This window comes from Liolophura sinensis, chromosome 9 (genome assembly GCF_032854445.1).
Source record: "Liolophura sinensis isolate JHLJ2023 chromosome 9, CUHK_Ljap_v2, whole genome shotgun sequence".
NCBI lineage: Eukaryota > Metazoa > Mollusca > Polyplacophora > Chitonida > Chitonidae > Liolophura > Liolophura sinensis.
Genome location: NC_088303.1, coordinates 34,670,799 through 34,691,489, shown reverse-complemented (window position 1 = coordinate 34,691,489; position 20,691 = coordinate 34,670,799). Strand labels below are relative to the sequence as shown.

The 20,691-nt window shown below is 39.7% G+C and overlaps 2 protein-coding genes across 3 annotated transcripts in view; both read left to right on the top strand.

Annotated features, from left to right (window-relative positions):
• The window catches only part of LOC135475089 (zinc finger protein castor homolog 1-like), a 54,894-nt gene extending 47,770 nt beyond the window's left edge, over positions 1–7,124 (top strand). For both annotated transcript variants that reach the window (XM_064754830.1, XM_064754829.1), the window contains 6 exons: positions 914–1,130; positions 2,103–2,240; positions 2,564–3,392; positions 3,780–3,902; positions 4,436–4,553; positions 4,908–7,124. In XM_064754830.1, the coding sequence (XP_064610900.1) occupies positions 914–1,130; positions 2,103–2,240; positions 2,564–3,392; positions 3,780–3,902; positions 4,436–4,553; positions 4,908–7,112 (3,630 nt within the window). In that variant the 3' untranslated portion in view covers positions 7,113–7,124. The remainder of the gene's footprint in view (positions 1–913; positions 1,131–2,102; positions 2,241–2,563; positions 3,393–3,779; positions 3,903–4,435; positions 4,554–4,907) is intronic.
• Positions 7,125–15,389: 8,265 nt separating this feature from the next.
• Positions 15,390–20,691, top strand: part of LOC135475323 (kazrin-like) — a 67,857-nt gene continuing 62,555 nt past the window's right edge. The window contains exons 1-2 of the mRNA XM_064755173.1: positions 15,390–15,552; positions 20,130–20,434. Of these exons, the coding sequence (XP_064611243.1) occupies positions 20,389–20,434 (46 nt within the window). The 5' untranslated portion in view covers positions 15,390–15,552; positions 20,130–20,388. The remainder of the gene's footprint in view (positions 15,553–20,129; positions 20,435–20,691) is intronic.

Genomic DNA, 20,691 nt, shown 5'->3' with positions numbered 1-20,691 from the left:
CACACTGAGTTCGTAAAAAAACTGCAATGTGTATTTTAAGTACATGTAATTCCCATTCTCCAAAGAATTAACAGATGAGTAATCACATACTCGGTTGCATTTCCATGGAAACACAGCATTATTGATGGATTGGTGAAACACTCCCCAGTGATGTTTTCTCCATAAAAATTGATGTGTTCAGAAGTTTATGTAAAATGCAATAAAATAATGAAATGATGTGAATTTACACACCCCTATCATTTTTTTGGCAAATTTTTTGAATGTTGTGAGTTTAAACTGATTCTGGTTTACTTTTATCTTAGCCTGGAAATTCCCTCAATTTTAGTCCCTCAATCATCACTGACATCTTTGAGATGGTGAGTTCAAATCCATGTGTTGCCAGCTTGACTCCATCAGTATTCATGATCTCCCTGGTGCATTAATCCTTGTTCTTAATGGTTTTATATACTTGTATCATGGGTTGTACTATGGTATGGTGTTGTGTGTCTGTCAGTACGTCTATCTGTCCATTCGCCCCTAAAATTTTGGAGTTAAGTTCCACATCTACCTAACCATTTCACTTAGTGTGATAAAATTTATTCACCGTATCTGTGTATCACAATAGCAGAAACCTGTTGAAAAAAGGGTCACATTGCTTCAAATTTTTATGCAACTTTGGGTAATATATTGAATTTTCCATGTCAATAACTGGTTTGCTTAAAAGTTTGAAATAGGATGATCTTGTATATTTCATTCATCAACACCAAGCCTGATAACATTCTCTGTTATTCATACTGCTATATCTCGAGGTGCCAAAATGCTTGTTCTCCCTGACTTCATTGAACCAGACTGACTGGGGGTTTTTTTTTGACAACAGGATCATTATCCATGTTGTGAGAAGTAGTTGACAACTATTGTTTGTTTGTGTTTTTAGTCTGGCTGTGATAAAGTCTACATCAGTACATCCGATGTTCAGATGCATGCCAATTATCACCGTAAGGATTCTGCCATCATTCAGGAAGGGTTCCAACGTTTCAGAGCCACAGAGGATTGTGGGACACCTTCATGCAGCTTCTACGGCCAGCGAACAACCCATTTTCACTGTAGACGACAAGATTGTAAATTCACCTTCAAAAACAAAGCCGACATGGGTTAGTTTTGAAATATATTCCACATATATATATATATTAAATAGTATTAAAAAACATTCTCAACTATTATCAACGAAAACTTGTTTCATTCATATAACCAACATAAATGTTTGTCAGCAAATTTTGGGTAAAAAAGCTGTAAAATATTTCTTTTATTGTAATTATTTTTTTCTGTTATTTAATAGGAAATGTGAGCAAAATATTGGCAATAGTTAACGAGAAAAGTTCAGTGACATTATCCGAACTCTGCTATGTGTTTTCTTTCTCTGCTAGCACAACATATAAACTAAACACATGGCAGAGCCTAGCTGATTACTTTTAGTTGTAAAATACCGCATCTCAAACATATGGTATGAACATTTAACCTTTGTGACCTTTCTACCTGGATCTGTCAGAATGGTTGTCCACATTGATTGATTTTCTTCTGTAAACATTTACACTTTTCTCATTACTTGTAGTAATAGAGGCAATATGTGAATGCAGTTTTCTGTTTCCATGGCAACCTCATGTGCAAGTCTGAAAACTATAAAGCCAGTTGGCTGTTAATTCTAGTTTCCATGGTAATAGTAGTTGAGGAATAGGATTAAGGAGATCAGAGACAAATACTGGGATATTGGTCATATTTTATCTATTCATTAGTTTGTGGGAGAATTTACACACTGTCTGTATTTTTAGAGAATTCCAATTAATAGTGAACTGTTACCGTGGAAACGGAATTTCTGTGTAAATAAACATCATTAGTGCATTGTGCCACATGTGTTCTAATGACATTGTATGTTTGAGTTTAGATTACCGTTGACATTTTATGCTTTTGTAGGTTTACATGGAAACCGCATTACATTACTACTACTACCACTATACTGATTTTCATGCAGAAATTTTTCTTTCCTGCATTACATGTATGTACCTTTATGGTAAAATATATATTGCGAGAGATAAAGTGGTATTCAGTATTTCTCTTCTGTTTTGCAGAGAAACACAAGAGCTACCACCAGAAAGATGAGATTTTGGGAAGAGACGGCTTCAAGAAGTTTATGAAATACGAACACTGTCCCTTCTCCTCATGCCGATTTTCAAAGATTAGCAACCACATTCACTGCATAAGGCCTGGTGAGTTATTCCCCTTGGTTAGGACCTGTCTTGAGATGTATATTGTATACATGTAACACTTGTGTCTTCTGATTGCAATTTTTGCTGCAAATCAAGAAATGTATATGTGAGGTGTTGTACATTGTTGATTTGAAGTTCAAAAGAATTTAAGGCTGAAAAATAGTTTGGAAATATATGGCATTTGTCTGCTACAGAGCTTGATGGGAGGTCATTTAAAATTTGTTGCCTTGTTTCATTACAGTTTAGCACTTTGTCAAGGCTACCAATCATGTTACATTGGTAATGTGGTTGGTGATGTTAATCAGTCTCTGTCTTGGTTCCAGGCTGTGACTATGTCCTACATTCGACTGGCCAGCTGTATTCACACAAACGCAAGCACGAGCGCCGCGACTTTGAGAGTGCATATCGACGCTTCAAAGAAAACCAGAAAACACGCCCAGTGGGTGTCTCCTCCAAACCCGAGCCCTCCGTCCATCCAGCCTTTGGGACTGTGACACATGTCCCTGTGTCCCGTATTGCAAATTTTCAGCCAATCACAACCCTAGCACAAAGCATCCCACATTTGCCAGCCAATGGGAGAGCAGTTACCAGTGAACAGCCGGTGATGCAAGATACTGAGTATGGTGACCTTGAAGACACAAGCCGCCTATATGCCTCAGGGGAGACAACTCCATCAGGATCCATGTCTCCTGCCTCCATGGCCACAAGCACCCAATCAGAGATGAGGACTGATGTGACGATGACTGTAAAGACAGAATCTGAGGATATGGAAGAAGGTAGTCAGGAGGCTCTGGAAGGCGGTCCTCGCTCTTTGGGACTAGCGGCCTACAGCGAAGAAATCTCTGGGGATCAACTCAACGACTCCCTGACCCTACCCATCCCTAAATACACTGAGACATCGACCACTGACACTCCTCAGATATCTCCGCAGATCACCTACACTCCAAATCAAAGTCCTCCTAAAACGCCACTGCCCCAGGTGGCGTCCGGTCTGTCCACACCTGTCATAACTCCCACCCTGACAATGTCCACTCCGTCCACACCCTCTGTGCACCTGGGTGTCCCCACCCCCAGACGTGACTGGCCAACACGGCTGGCCATCTCCATGGAGAAGAGACCCAAGGATGAGTCCTGGAAGGCATATATTATCAGGTAAACTGAGGAACCCCTCAAAAATTCAGGAGTGAGAAATTAAAGGTCCGAACAATTGCACAACAATTAGCCAGGGCTTTTTTTATTTGGGAAGTGGGGGGGGGGGGGGCATAGCGATTGCTCATTAAGTTTTTGGAAGAGAATGGATTGCAAGGTTCCATGGAATAACATAGTGAGAACATACTGTGATGTTAGACTTAAGTGGACTTAACTGTGAAAATGATAAAAGGGTGTTGTCTTTGTGTTTTTTCCATAATAAATTATCTCGTGCATATCTGTGTCATGACAACATTGGACTTGAACCCCCTGACAATGCCGACACAGACACAATGATAAGTTCAAGTTCAGATATCATCAACTGCACCTTGACCCTTGATTTTTCTACAGGTACACCGCTAACGATCCGTGTAACTCTCGCTGTCAATACCTGTACAAGGACCATTATCACTGTAAGGTGGACAACTGCACTGTGCTATTCAAGTCCAAAGATGCTGTACGAGAACATGCCAGGTAACATCTTCTATCTTCACGACCTCTGTTTCGGCCTCATTTGACAAATATACATGAATCTTGGGCTGTGACTTTAAACTCCCCAAAGTAGAGTACTGGGGCAACTCTTAAGAAATGACGTAATATTTCAGTTTTTCTTAAGAATGATTTACATAAATACTGAACTATGTATCGCCTTGCATCATTTGTTTTGTGTAGCCACATTATGGTACTAAGGCTGTTATAGGCAACTTTGAAATACAAACCAGTGTCAGTCATGGCATAAGGCAACCAGTATCCTTTGTAAGCTTCAATTTCATTTTAGTTCAGGTCATGTTAATATATTAAACACATCTAGGATGTTGAACATATTAGCTGTGAAACTCATCGAGGCATATTCAGGTTGTTGTTTATACCTAAATTGTCTCCCTTGATTTGCATCGGGAAAGATTGTCTCCCCTGGTGTGTGTGGGTCTGTAAATCAAAGTTCAACTTAAGGTAAGATGTTCATTTTTTATTAACTGCTGTACTGATTTTTTTTTTAATCTATTTAGATACCATGAGTTACAGGAGAGAATCACAGCTATGGCATACAATACTTATGAGAAGCTACAAGCCTGCCCTCATGAGTGTGACTACAGTCTGAGAGAGAAACACTACCACTGCATTTGGGTAAGTAACAATTATTGTTTAACTGTTTCTGTGATTAGGGTTCATTTTTCCTTACTACAAATTAAGCATGAAGTGAAGTGAACAACCAATTTTTAGTATTGTAATGGGATCTGACAGTAGCCAAAGTTTGAAAAGTTAAAATATAAAATAACCAAGTCACTTCTCCATACTTATATATGATTACTTTAAATTGTTTTTGACTTATGTGAGGGTCTTCCATTATTCCATTCTGTCAATTTTATGAGAAGTGAGAATATAAGATTTATGAGGTGAATGTGCATTATGATAAAAGTCACTTGATGTTCTTTGATATGTCCTTGTCTTCCTTTAATTCATTTCTGTATTTCCTTGCAGGCTGGCTGCCATCATGTCATACAGGACAGTGGACCTATCTTCAGCAGACTGGAGCATTACAGAATCCACGAGTACGCCAGAGTCTCAGCTGGTAAATCAAACAAACTCCATGAGAGCCCAGACTTTGGCAAACGTCGCAGAGGGCGTCCACCAAAGTACCCCCGGGCAGAAATCCCTGTTGTGCCCAAAGTAGAGCTGTCTGAGGAAGAACTGAACACGTTGAACCGTAGCGGTATGGGAAATCATGGGCGTCTGGTGAGCAGCTTTAAGAGATTTGAAGACAACCAACCATGCCCTGATGAGCTCTGCCTGTACTACTTCAAGGCTCACTTCCACTGTGCCAGACCACGGTGTCACCACGCCACTGACAGGGAAGATGTTCTTAACCTGCACACCAAAGATTTCCATAGCTTCGTCGACATCATGGAAGGCTTTGAGTTCTTTGACCGCAACGTGAACTGCCGTAGGCCTCAATGCCACAACAACAAGGCCAATCGTCACTTCCACTGTGTGCGCCCTCGCTGTGATTACTCCTTTGTCAGACACACCACAATGGCTCAGCATGATAAGAAGCACACTCCAGATGATGTAGAAGACTCTTTTATGAAGTTACAGCCTATGATGAAGAGGGATTATCCAAACTTTGTCCCCATTGCCCCTGCCCCAGGATGGAGGCCAAAGACAGTTGTTAAAGCTGCGGGAACATTTTACCCCATCTCGACTATCAACAACGGCCTGTTGCCCCAACGCCAGTCTCTCTCTGGATCAACTGGTCCCCCCATGCCAGCACCTTTGGTCTCTCACATGACTTCAAACACAGTGAACAGTGCTCAGATTACATATCCCGCCACTGCCACCAATTTGTCCCAAGCTGTTCCTCTGACCATGTTGCTGCAGCAAAAGCCTGGAAATCACATCCAGTTACCCACCTGGTCCACGCTACGCTCCCAGATGCACTATGCCATACAGCAGAACTGTGCACGCCCATTCTGTAAACTAAAGAAAAAGGATCATTATCACTGCTTAGAATGCAATCAGGCGTTTTCTGACCCTGCTCGCCTGCGATCACACATTGGCAAACACGGGATAAAACTGGAGCGAGTGGACTCGGGGATGAGGGTTCAACGATCTATCGCCATTGCTCCCAAGCAGAGTTTCAACGCCGAGGCAGAGTTACCCGAGGACTTGTCTGTTCATTCTGCAGAGCCAGAGAATCTGTCCTTGTCTGGAAGTCAGCATGACAACGACAGTCAGAGAGACAGTGAGAGCCACCAGGACAGCGAGAGTCATTCTGAAGATGAACCCGAAGACCTCTCCACCAAAAAAGGGGAGGTAACTACATCGGCATCACTAAATTTAACTCCTGATGCATTGAGCAACATTTTAGCCAAGGACCAAGGCATGAGGGATTACTATGGTCACCTGGATGATCTGTCTGAAGACAACAGCAACAGTGCACCATCGACATCTCAGTGGAAGGACTCGGATGATGACTGTTCGGCTGATGATCTGGTGAGATCAGGATACTCTGCAGCGGCAACAGGCAATCCTGGCGAACCATCTTCAAGACGGTCTGGTAGGAAAAGGTCAGCCTACAAAATGGATGACTTTGTGAACAGTGACTCGATGGGAGCCAAACAGCAGCGTCTGTCAAGCCCATCATCTGGCAGAGAGGAGGAGTTGTTCATGCCAGAGGGCTACCAGAAGTTCAAGTTCACGGAAGACTGCGGATTTGAGACGTGTGTGTATCGACGCAGCATCACCCACTACCACTGCCAAAGGGCTGACTGTGGCTACAGCTTCTGCAATCGCACACGAGTCATCCAACACTCGCAGCGCCATGAGCGCATCGACGGAATCACTGGCAATGAGTTCAGGCAGTTCCGTGGCAACGTGGACTGCCAGTATGAGGATTGCGAGTATGGTAACCGTTCATCGCACTTCCATTGTCTGCTCTGCTCCTACGTCTGTATGGACGCTGCGCAAGTCCTGGCACATCGCAAACACCACCAGAAAATGAGGAAGATCATGGCACAAGGCTTCCAGAAGTTCTCTGGGTCAGAGGACTGTAAGATCCTGACATGCACGTACTACTACAAGAAGCAAACCCATTACCACTGCACAGAGAGTGGCTGTAACTTTGTTGTTTTGTCTCCATCACAGATGGCCACACACAAGATGAAGCACATCCGAGAGAACAGATGAAAGATGAAAGGAACTGGAAATGCTTATGGGTAGCCTGTTAATGATGCATTTGTGTGTTGTGGTTATTGGTTGTTTTGTTTTTTTTGTTTTTTTTTTTTTGTTTTCCACAACGGAATATGCAAAGGTTGTGCATTGGTACATTGTGACTAGTGAAATTTGTGATCGATTGTTTCACACAATCTTGATGATGTACAGCATTGTGGCAACCAGGCGTTGTTGTTGTTGTTGCTTTTGGAACTGGAGTCATGTAATAAAATGGGAAAAAATGAAGCCCTTCTGCTGTAAAAGAAATAAATGTGATTATCAAAGAACATTGTGAAAATACATGTAGCATTGTGGCATGATTGAAACCATACTACAGTCGCAAAAGTGGCAGTACGTAACACTTAACAAGACTATCACATATGTCCATTGGCAGCCACTGAAAGTTTGTATGCTTTGTGAAATTGAAACTACGTGGATACTTGTATGTGGATAGATGTAGGTTTTTTCCTGAAAACATTGTGCAACAATGTTGTTATTATCTTTGATTACTTATTCCCATTTTTTAGGGTTCTTTCTGTCTTTATTGAAAGATTTGCCCCCTCCACCCACCCACCCACTGCTGAGCCTTATTTGGTATCCATTTAGGCTGTGATTGGTTCACATCACTGTCAAATGATGTCACTGTTGACTGCTGAAACTAAGACCACTATGCACAAGGAACCATTTTATTTCTCATTGATTTTACCCAATTTTGAAATGTTGTTCCATGGAGATTAGATATATGGATAAGTGAACAAACTTTAAATCTTAGTTCATCTCACAGAAGTATATTGTAACACCTAATGAAGATTGTTAGTATGTAAATAAGAGTGACTTAAAATTTTGTGAATTGAATTTATGAACTTTTGAGGTTGAATGTGTGCTGAACTCATTTCAATGAACAAATTTACTGATGCTATGCAACATTGACAACCATAATATGATGATACCAAAAGCAAGGATTCTAGATCAGAACTCTTTTGGGGTATTTGCCTACAAATATACAATATAGACATACCATTTTCCATGATTGGTAACAGAGTTACTCGCAGGCTATATCATACAGTGTGTTAAATGGTTGTTCATTAGACATATACTGCACTTGTTCGTAATTTGAGAAATATACAGATTTATTTTACACTCACTTAAAGGAAAGTATTTTCAGCTCAGTTAAAATTCATGATTGTATATTATTTGTATATGTATTTATGTAATTCAGATATAATCATCTTTGTGAAAGTTAAGAATTACACCTGGAAATACCTTATTCTAATCTGTTGGAAACTGATTAATAGTCCTGGTGTGGCGTCACATGTCCACGTGATTCAATGCTCTAGTTTGTAAATAAACCGGTAGTTGTATTGATTGAATGATGAACAAACTTTTTGTGCCTGCATTGTTAATGGGATTACATCCTCAGTTTTTTTTTTTAGTATGTGCAGATGTTCATTTCTTAACGTGTTAGCAAATATTCACTTGCTACATTTACATGTTGCAGTATTAAAGTGCTGTATTACGTGTTACATGCTGAACAGTTCAGAGTTTTCAGGTTTTAGTCACTGTTATTTATGTTTCATATTTATAACGTCATCTTTGTGTGAAAGAAATTTAATCATTGTATGGTTTCCATTTATTCTTATTTTTACAGCTGACTTTAATCTACAACAGAATTATTGTATTCCTTTGTAAGACTGTCTGAAGATTTTTTTAAAAAATATTTTTTATACTGCTACTCCAACTGTTGACTAATTATTGGGGGTAAAATTTTGTTTTAATAACCACAGGTTTGTGTAATTGTTTTAGTTAAACAGGGATCAATTTATCGTGACATTATGATCTGCATTCCAAAAAATGACTACAGGCTTTCCACCACATAAGTTTGTTATTTCTATTTATCGTTGCTGTTCTGTTTTGAACTGTCCTTCATTCCCACTTGTTAATCATAACTGCCTGGCATTCCGGTAGAATTTTTGCAAACATATTCACATTGATGAGTGAAAACATTTTAATGACGGATGACTATTTACTTGTTGCAGGAAACTGAAGCATTCCAGGTTCACGGTTTCCTCAAGCATACCTGCAGCTCACATTCTGTTGTAGATTTTAAATTTCAGTACATTATTGTTAAATATTCAATTTGAAAGTTTTGGCTGCATTCCACTATTCTGTCATGATTTTATTTTTACTTATTTTTTGCCAGCACAGCATTAGGGACATTGCCTGTTGAATTGTAATGTTTAGAGGTATTATCGTTTGAGAATGTTAGGTTTAGTGTGTAACATATTTGTACTTATGATGTGTAGAGAGAGTATATTAAGATGTGATCATAATAGTGAAGTTTATATATATATAGGTATATGGTTTAAAAGAGAAGGTGAATCCAGAGTGTTTAATGGTCAGTAGTCAAAATCAAATAGCTGTTGTGTGGGCACCTGCTTGGTTGAGGGTTCAAACCCACATAGTGTGATTTTGTCATTTGTGAGACATGCCAGCTGCCTCACACCCAGGGGATCAAAAGTGAAATTATCAAAGGAAGCTTAATGGTATGTAGTAGAGCGAGAACCTGGTTTAAGGGGTTTTATCTTGACTGATATTGTTTACTTCATCCCAAACCATTTTACTAACCAGTAAATTTTTGGTTCAGCCTTGCTCAAGGCCTATAGCTCCCATGTGACCAAACTAATATAATACCGGGAGATTAAATTGCTCAATGGCATTCCAAACAGATATTTAATGCATGGATATAGCATGGAATTTTCCATGTTAGCTTATATAGGAATATCTGTTTATAAACAAATGCTTTATTTATAGTGTAGTGACTCGCATGGTATACCTGTGTTAATATTTAGAAATTGCGAGTGTGATACATCGTTTACTCTTTTTTGATGAGCTACTCCTGAGTGTATGGTCAGCGCTGATATATAGTATTACATGTTAATGACAGTGGTGTTATATGTGTGTTGATTATATATACATCTATCTCGTTAAATGACCTCACATTACAGGTCAGAGGTGAAGGTCACCTGTTTGACATCTGTGGAGTGGTTTGTTGATCAGTGTCAAAGGTCAAGGCTGTTCAGTCACTTGACTGATAGTTACATTTTTGTGTGTATTTCGTATATGTATACATAAAGATGTCTTGAATACAAAATTACAACATTTTGGAACTTAATAGGCTGATATTACTATGAGAGCAGCGAGGGAATCTTTACAGTTTGGTGATAGCTTATCTATGCATTGTATAAAGTGTTAACACCAAAGTGCACATTACTGCTGAGTTCAATGTTGTGCTGAAATGCATATTCCCACTGGTTTTTTTAGGAGTCAAAGAATTTTTTTTTTCTTTTTTTTTTGTGATGATGTTTTAATTTGGTCAAATTTGAGACAAGAAATTATTATTTGAGGTCAGACTTCATGACCTGGTAACCAGTATTTTCACCTGATGTATAAAAGGTCAGTCATGTCTCTATATGCTTGAAAGCTACACTGTATATAGGATGAGTTAGATTATTTAGTGAGTGTTTGAGTTGACAAACATATGTTTATTCTGAAACTATTTATTTTGCTTGCTTTATCGTTTTATTTGTTTTATCTTCATCAGTTAGGTGGAACTGTGCTATTTTATCAGATTATTAGTGATTGATGGCTATATAAGTACCAGAGTATGCATAAAAAAGATCAGAAGCAAGTATTGTAGTGGCCTTTAATTGTGTAAATATTAAATTGTTGGTTTTTTGTGTTAAAACTGCTGAAATAACCCTTGTAGTTTTTATTTTCCTCCTTCATTAGAAGTGAAATAATGCACTCTATGAAGGCTTTGTTTGACTTAACTTCACTCTGTGAGGCCATTCCTATTTTAGTATTACTATGATCAAGAATTTTTGAGTTTTGTTGACTTTGTAAAAAACTGCTGAACATCTTCATGTTATACCTACACTTGAAGCTATTTGAGGATTCACAAAATAAACCATTCAAAAATCAGGTAAACTACATTGTGGAAGTTGTTTATTGAACTGTTATCTGTTTCTGGTGATATTTGTTTGTTTGTTTGTTTGGATCTGGTTTTCTTTAGCTTCCAACATAATCATGGTATAATTAATTTCACAACTCTTATTGTTTGTGGGTGACCTCCGTGACCTAGTGGTTAGCATGCTTGTGCAGCACTATTTCTCACAAGTCTCTCACCAATGTGCGCGCTGTGAGTTCAAGTTCAGCTCATGCTGGTTTCCTCTGAGGTTGTAAATGTGAATAATGCTGACAGTCGTCATATAAGTGAAATATTCTTTAGTACAGCATAAAACAGCTGTCAAACGAATAAATAAATATTGATCATGGGGCCAAGGATATTGATTGATATTGCTTGTGGGGTCTTGGATATAATCTTTGTAGATCACTTATCTTCCAACAGTATGGCAGACCAGTCTGCGCATCACACATGAGACAGTTTGCCAGCAGCATTGCCAAAGGTGCTGCACCAGACAGCACTCCACTTTCATATGCTCAGAAAATGAAATTCAAAACATATCCGCAAATACGAGGTTATTGGCAACAATCAAGCAAACAAATACTTCAGAATTACCACAGTGATGTGTCCCCATTTCATCTTATTTACTAAGTGCTCCCAGAAAACTGAAAATTCAAAACATATCTGCAAATATGAGATTATTGGCAAAAACCAAACAAACACTTTAGAATTATCACGGTGATGTGTCCCCATATCATCATATTTACTAAGTGCTGCCTCACTAGAACACCCTGCTGAAGGCACCAGCCAGGACACCCTAGCCACAGACATGCACATTTTACCACTACCCAGATGAGCCACTGTTCTAGCTCAGTACTAGCAGCTGCAGTGAAATTTGTCAAGTCTTTATCACAATGCATTTCTCTGTCTTGGTCAAACCCTTAATTAGAACGTGAGGAGGTTTGTCAGATACTCTGATTTCCTTCAGGCAGATCAAACCAGGCAACCATAATTTATCTGACTTGATCAAGAATTGAAGAAACCATGGCAATAAAGGAAACCAGAGTAGACCACCAACCTTGGGCAAGTCACTGATGAACATTCCCAGAAGTGATGCACAGATGTGGTGGAAGACAAGTGGTCTTCAGTGAACATTGAACTGTGTGAACAGTCACACGGGAGTCATTAATCACTTCCTGTCACCTATGGGCCTATGAACAGATAGTGCACAGTTAGTGCAGGGAGAATCTAAAAATTCCCTATCCAAAGCTGGCTTTGAACCGTGCCCTGAGTGAGGGAGGTATCCAGGCATCTTGTAAAAAATTTTACTTTTGAACAACATATTTGTGACAGCACATCTTGGGCCCCACTGGGTCATGACGTTGGACAACTTCCACTAAACCGTGTAAATTAAGTTTTTCATTGCTCTTTGCTTCACTTGATTTCTGAGAAAAGTTTAAAAAATAAGAATTGTTTCCACTACAATTGACAGCATGTACTCTTGACAGCATCCAGTATAAGTCTTTCTCTTTGCTCCTCACAAATTGTGCACCCAGGGGCCCCGCAGATCCCCAAACAGAAGTGTAGAGTTCTGTCAGACTGTATATACCCAGGGCCAAACAGGACCTCAAACAGAAATGTGGGGCTCTGTCAGACTGTACATACCCATGGCCTCACAGAACCCCAAACAGAAGTCTGGAGTTGTCAGACAGTATATACCCATGGCCCAGTGGAACCCCTAGCAGAAGTCTGGAGTTTTGTCAGACAGTATATACCAAGGGCCCTGTGGAACCCCTGACAGAAGTGTGGAGTTCTGTCTGACTTTATATGCCCAAGGGGGGCCTCTGTGGCTCAGTCGGTTAGCGCGCTAGTGCAGCGTAATGACCCAGAGCCTCTCACCAATGCGGTCGCTATGAGTTCAAGTCCAGCTCATGCTGGCTTTCTCTCCGGTCGTAAGTGGGAAGGTCTGCCAGCAACCTGCGGATGGTCGTGAGTTTTCCCGGGGCTCTGCCCGGTTTCCTCCTACCATAAGGCTGGCCGCCGTCATATAAGTCAAATATTCTTGAGTACGACGTAAAACACCAATCAAATAAATAAATAAATAAATAAATTATATGCCCAAGGGCCTCATGGAACCCCTAACAGAGGTCTGGTGTTCTATCAGGCTGCATTTACCCAAGAACTCATGGAACACCCAGTGGACGTCTTTAGTTCTGTCAGACTGTATATACCCCAGGCCCCTATGAAACCCCTAACAGACGTCTGGAGTTTTGTCAGACTGTATATACCCCAGGCCCCATGCAACCCCTAACAGACGTCTGGAGTTTTGTCAGACTGTATATACCCCAGGCCCCATGGAACCTGTAGCAGATGTCTACAGTGTCACACTGTATATACCCAAGGCCCTGTGGAAACCCTAACAGACGTCTGGCATTCTGTCAGGCTGTATATACCCCAGGCCCCTTGGAAATCCTAACAGACGTCTGGCGTTCTGTCAGACTGTATATACCCCAGGCCCTATGGAACCTGTAACAGACGTCTGGAGTTTTGTCAGACTGTATATACCCCAGGCCCCTATGAAACCCCTAACAGACGTCTGGAGTTTTGTCAGACTGTATATACCCCAGGCCCCATGGAACCTGTAACAGACGTCTGGAGTTTTGTCAGACTGTATATACCCCAGGCCCCTATGAAACCCCTAACAGACGTCTGGAGTTTTGTCAGACTGTATATACCCCAGGCCCCATGGAACGTGTAACAGACGTCTGGAGTTTTGTCAGACTGTATATACCCCAGGCCCCATGGAACCTGTAACAGACGTCTGGAGTTTTGTCACACTGTATATACCCCAGGCCCCATGGAACGTGTAACAGACGTCTGGAGTTTTGTCACACTGTATATACCCCAGGCCCCATGGAAACCCTAACAGATGTCTGGCGTTCTGCCAGACTGTATATGCCCCAGGCCCCATGGAACCCTAACAGACATTTGGCGTTCTGTCAGGCTGTATATACCCCAGGCCCTGTGGAAACCCTAACAGACGCCTGGCGTTTTGTCAGACTGTATATACCCAAGGCCCTGTGAAAACCCCAACAAATGTCTGGCCTTCTGTCAGACTGTACATACCCCAGGCCCCATGAAACCCCTAACAGACGCCTGGAGTTTTGTCAGACTGTATACACCCCAGGGCCCCACAAAATCCCTAACAGACATCTGGAGTTTTTGTCAGACTGTATATAGGCAATCCTCTGTTGAATCCCTGGAGTTTTGTCACACTGTATATACCCCAGGCCCCATGGAAACCCTAAAAGACGTCTGGCATTCTGTCAGACTGTAATATATGCCCCAGGCCCCGTGGAACCCCTAACAGACGTCTGGTTTTTTGTCAGACTACATATACCGAGGCCCCATAGAACCCCTAACAGATGTCTGGAGTTCTGTCAGACTTGTTTATACCCCAGGCCCCATGGAGCCCCTAACAAACTTCTGGAATTATGTCAATACTGTATATAGTCCAGGGCCCCTTGGAACCCCTAACAGACATCTGGAGTTCTGTCAGACTGTATATACTCCAGGGCCCCACAGAATACCTAACAGATGTCTGGAGTTCTGTCAGACTTGTATATACCCCAGGCCCCATGGAACCCCTAACAAACTTCTGGAATTCTGTCAGACAGTACATAGCACAGGGCCCCATGGAATCCAAACAGACGTCCGGAGTTTTGTCAAACTGTGTATAGCCAGGGCCCCACAGAACCCCTAACAGACATCTGGAGTTCTGTCAGACTGTATATACCCCAGGCCCCATGGAACCCCTAACAGGCGTCTGGAGTTTTGTCCTGTCACCCTTGGGAGTCGGCTGCACCGTGACATACCTGACTCAGCCCCATTCAATGCTGTCAGTGTTTGGTCTGTACAATGGGGGAGCTAGGCGTGTTGACCTGGCAGGCCAAGCAGGCTCAGTGAGATTGACACAGGCTCTCCATTGACACAGCCAGACAGAGTTAACACAGCCCCTGGGCTCCCAATGTTCAGGTAAATCACAGGTAGTGCACTCGCCAAATGATCAGACAGGTACAGGTGGGGACTACTACAGGTAGCAAGTCTACTCACTAAAGTCTAGTAGTGATATATACCTGTCACAAGGGATTAATCGGATTTATGAAAGCCACTTTTACTCAACAATTTTGTACAATCAGGCTTTGCATGTCCTGTTGATCAGTGCAGCTGTAAATGACGCGTGTCACCATAAGGCAGACTGATACAATGACAACACCTGTAAAGGTTGAACAGCGTGTTACCTGAGCTCTCATATCTCCCACATTGCGCTAATGTTGACTCTGTCTGCACATGAAATGATATCTTTGTGAAAGACCCTGCCCAAGTTTTCAACTGTACAACTGCTCTGGTGTACTGTGACACCTCAAGCCTAAGAGAAGAATGTTAACACAGGTAAGTAGATTAAAAAAATCACAGATACTGGTACAATTTTTGGCGTGCGCTTTTACTAGTGTGTCATTTTGGGGAGTCAAAGACATGCTTTGGTACCGGTATTACAGATGTCGTCTGTTTCTTTCCTCTTTTTTTCATTACTTCGTCTGTTTTCATTATTGCTCAGTGATGAACTCAAAGTGGTATTCTGTCGTTCAACAACAGTTTGAATTTACCTGTAAAGTTGCCATATGCAGTTTGATCAAATACTTACTCCGAGATAATAAGATCTGACTTTTGACTTTTGATAAATGTCATGTTAAAACTAATTTGTCCCAGTTAGAATGTTTTTAAGCATATCTTTTTTAAATTTTACCTTTGCATTTCAATAAAATTTTTAAAAATTTCTTTAAGAGATGTTTCTCATGCTATCCAAATATGTTATCTAAATTAAAACAATAAAAGTTAAGTTAACCTTCCAGCGAATTCAAGGATACAAGCGTGTTTATTTGCTTGCTAATTTATTAACAATGAAACTGTCAGGTATCTGGCAAACCTTGGAATGTAAAGTAACAAAGAGAGATACAAGCGCACAACCTCATTGGTCAAATTCACTCCTTGTTTCCTGTCATGAGACAGCTTACTATATTTAGCGGAAAAATCAACCAAGAGCAAATGAAGGTCATAAAATATATTACTTTTAGTGCTGACACTTACATTTTTCCGGCATTATATCATACAACCTTCCAAACAAACCTCATGACACTTTTCTAAGGCCAATAAAACTTTCATTATTATGCAAAATGGATAACACAATCGTGGATGAAATGTTAGGTCATTCACAGTATTCTTCAACAAATAGAAATGATTTATTTACATATTCATTTATATATTTATTAATATATTTATTTATATCTTTATTTATATATGTATTTTTTAATTATATTTTTGTTTATGTTATTTTTTAAATTTATTTAATGACCTATTTATTTAGTGACATGTTTATTTACTTATATATTGGGGGGGGGGATCAATAAATTGTTACAACTGCAATGAACGAACCTCCAGGGTCTTGTGGTTAGCGCGCTAGCCTAGCTCAATGACTCTAACCAATGTGGTCACTGTCAGTTCAAGTCCAGCTCATGCTGACTTCCTCTCCAGTTGTATGGAGCAACCTGCAGTTGATCATGGGTTACCCTCAGGCTGGGTTTCCTCTCACCATAATGTGTATGAGTGAAATGTTATTGAGTAAAACTCCAATCAAACAAACAAATAAATAAATAAATAATACAATGACAGTCAGTTTCATGGGATAAGGAACCAAAGTGTCACATGGGGAAACCCAAGTGCCACATGGGGAAACCCAAGTGCCATGGGGAAACCCAAGTGTCATGGGTAAACCACTGACATTTGGCAAATTACTGGCAGATTCATTTCACTTAGCAGACATCTCTATTCAGCAGACACCTCATTTTAACTTGCATTATTAAGCTACTGTAGCTCAAGGACATTTTCTAACAACTCTGTCACATGAGACCCAATTTCAAATTGAGGGAGGATAATTTCACATGCTGCGTCTCTAGTGGCTGTGTTACTTCCTTTGGAACACACAGCTGTGGCCATGTCATTGTAGGTCACTATCAAATGCCCTTGTTCCACTGTTCAAATCTGACAAGAGCTTCACAGATTTGTTATCACGTGCACAGTAAACGACTTAAAATTTCATTCGTGACTAAGTTAGACATTTTTCATGATTCTGACAGTTCTAGTGATCTTAGGAAGGTGTTTTCACTTTTGTTAGGTTGGTGGGATGATATCTCATCTGAGAAATGTCATTATTTCTGCCACAAAATTATTATTTTATGACATTTTTGCCTCTGAAACCGCACTTTTTGCGGAGAAATTTTAACTGCCATGTATACGTGTTAATAATCTTGACAGCTAAATGCATCTTGATATGTCTTATCTCTTTAGTAATATCACCAACTACAGGACTTTGTTAGTAATATCACCAACTACAGGACTTTGTTAGTAATATCACAAACTACAGGACTTTGTTAGTAATATCACCAACTACAGGACTTTGTTAGTAATATCACAAACTACAGGACTTTGTTAGTAATATCACAAACTACAGGACTTTGTTAGTAATATCACAAACTACAGGACTTTGTTAGTAATATCACAAACTACAGGACTTTGTTAGTAATAACACAAACTACAGGACTTTGTTAGTAATATCACCATCTACAGGACTTTGTTAGTAATATCACCAACTACAGGACTTTGTTAGTAATATCACAAACTACAGGACTTTGTTAGTAATATCACAAACTACAGGACTACAGGACTTTAAGAAGCAACGTTATTATAAAACTACAGCTTTTCGCTGAAATGGCTAACTTGCTCAAAAGGTCATCTGAAATGGCCTGACAAATCCAGTTTTAATTATTTTATTTCCACTACACAATAGCTGTCAAGTTATCAGCACCTGAAAAAAATTCACATGTCACTCTAATCAGCTGCTGGTGATCTTAATGGCTGTCTCAGAGACCATGATTGAACTGACAACTAAATAATGTGTCGTACATGGAACCAGTTATAGACAAGCAACTTAAAGGCAAAGAACACGCTATCATAAAGTATTTATCAGATGAAAGACCGATAAACACTGTCAAGGAAAAAAGATTGACGAGAGGGTATCAGTGACGTCACAGCAATATTTTTGGCTTGAAATCGTTCGTTTCAAGGTCCATTTGTTGTATGCATTAATAGCTCTATATGACGATGCATTTTGAACGGCGAAATACAGCAATCTGTCTGTCAAGTGGCTAAATGCTGAAGTCACACCACTGGTCCCAGTATGGTCAGAAAAAGCTACAGTCGAATCTAAACATTTAGACGCATTATACTCAGTCAAAAAATATTCTAAAAAAATAAATCAAACTATTTTCCCGGAAACATGTAATGACAGGTCTATCACTTGACATGAAGTTCATGCTAGTCATATGAATGTTCTAATGAAACTCCTCAGACAGGTACACTTAGGTGTGAGTATATACCCCAATTCCCGCTCAACCTTTTGGTATATGAAATAGCATCTTTCAGTGTAATTTATGCGCATTTTTAATTTGATTTAAGGAGAGAAACGGGTCAGATTAGCCATTTTCAAGGCTTCACACAAAGTATAACATTATCTGTGTACACAGAATAATGCCTTCGCAATATCTATGAATAATCACCCTATGAACATGTGAAAAGAGGTGAAAATAAACATGTGAAAAGAGGTGAAAATAAACATGTGAAAAAAGGTGAAAATAAACATGTAAAAAAAGGTGAAAATAAACATGTGAAAAAAGGTTGAAGAATTACAGGACATGTATATTATTTAACCTGCGTAATTATCAGCTGCCTGATTTTTGTTGACTACAGGTAATGTATTAAATATGATAATTGGTTTGAAACAAAGGTGAAAACGTCTGTTGCTAGAAGTGACACTATCAACAGTCATACATAATTAATGAGATGCATATTAATAAATTTGCTGTATTGCTCGTATGTCCACTCACACATATTCCTTAATTTCCTGTTTTACTTGAATTTTTTTATACTTTGTGTGTTCTTGTATTTCTCAAAAATTAAAAAAAAATTTTTAACTCTTGCTTATTGAGGCTGAGACATGAAATCCTCTTAATGCGTTCTCTTATATTTATTTATCTGATTGGTGTTTTACGCTGTACTCAAAAATATTTCACTTATACGATGGTGGCTGTTGTCTGATAAGGTTTGAATGCACATGCCCCTCATGAAATAACACTGAAAGTAAGATTTAACCTACAGCTAACATCTAAGTAGAAAAATCATGCAAAATACACATCCTTTTGTTTTTGTTGAACCCCTCAGCGCATTTAAGTCCACTACTTTTGTGTCTTTCTGTTTTTGATTTCAATTCTTTTCTATTTCCCTGCATCTGAATTGTAGACCATGAAACATTACACTACATAAACAGTTGACTGGTGCTTGACAAAACAACTGAGTGCTATAAACCATAGAGTTCAAACACATGAGGTAAAGTACACAAAAGAACTTCCAGCATTCTGGAAAAATACAAGAATGGTAAACAGTGGATATACAACAATTGTAAGAAGGTTCCTGTAATGATGGCTTGACATTACCATGTGTGCTATAATGTCAGCCTCACGTCCTGAAAGAGCACACCCACTGGGCAAATTTCAGGATTGTTTTTTGTGACCTACAGGAGCTTTGCTCATAAATGTAAAATTATAATCTCAAAGAAATGATTTCGATAGTGACTTTCAGCAAGTTACAGCAGAATTCTTGTTTTGAGTTCTTCTTAAGGCAAGCCGATGTATTTTCATATGGCTATGCTGAGCCCAGTCACAGGTCAGTTGGGGATTCCCCATGTAGTTACCCCTACCTGTTAACGAGCCTAAGACACCAGTGTGTTAAGTTCTGCCCCTTCACACTGCTCCATCAAACCTTGTTCTCATTTGTCAACTGTTTCCTCCTCAGCCAACCCAGCCAATGGACATCCTTACTCATGTTTTTTTTTTCTCTTTTTCTTTCTTATCTTAAAGTGTATGACAATCTCAACATTCGTTCTGGCTCTGTTGTCAAGCTGAAGCTGAGAATAGGTGATAATCGGAAGCGGCCCCTGACATGTGAGCTGCTGATATTTATCAAGGGAATGTACAACAGCTCCCCAACTTACAAGTAATTAAATTGGGAGAGACCAGGCCATTGACCGCACTCACCTGTGGATACTTACCTTTCACCCAGGTGTTTCTGAAAACCTCACCCATTTCCAACCCACCCTGTCCACAAGTCTGAAGGAGAATGGAGAAATCCGACAAGGACAGCCTTAAATCCTTAGGACTATTTGGTGAGTTATTTTGCTTTGTTTTTCATATTGTTGTAAAGCCCCTATATTTTCATGGATTTTTTCTCAGATTAATGACACTGATAAAGTTGGTTCACATAGAAGGTTGATTTGCTGTTAACAAATTTACTACAGGTAAGTTTCATTTACACGCATCCTTTAACCTTTATTACATTTGTTACAACATAATATAGAAGGACATGTGCTTATATAGCATTGTTAGCACAAATGCTTTATTGCATTTAAAGAAAACATGTGGA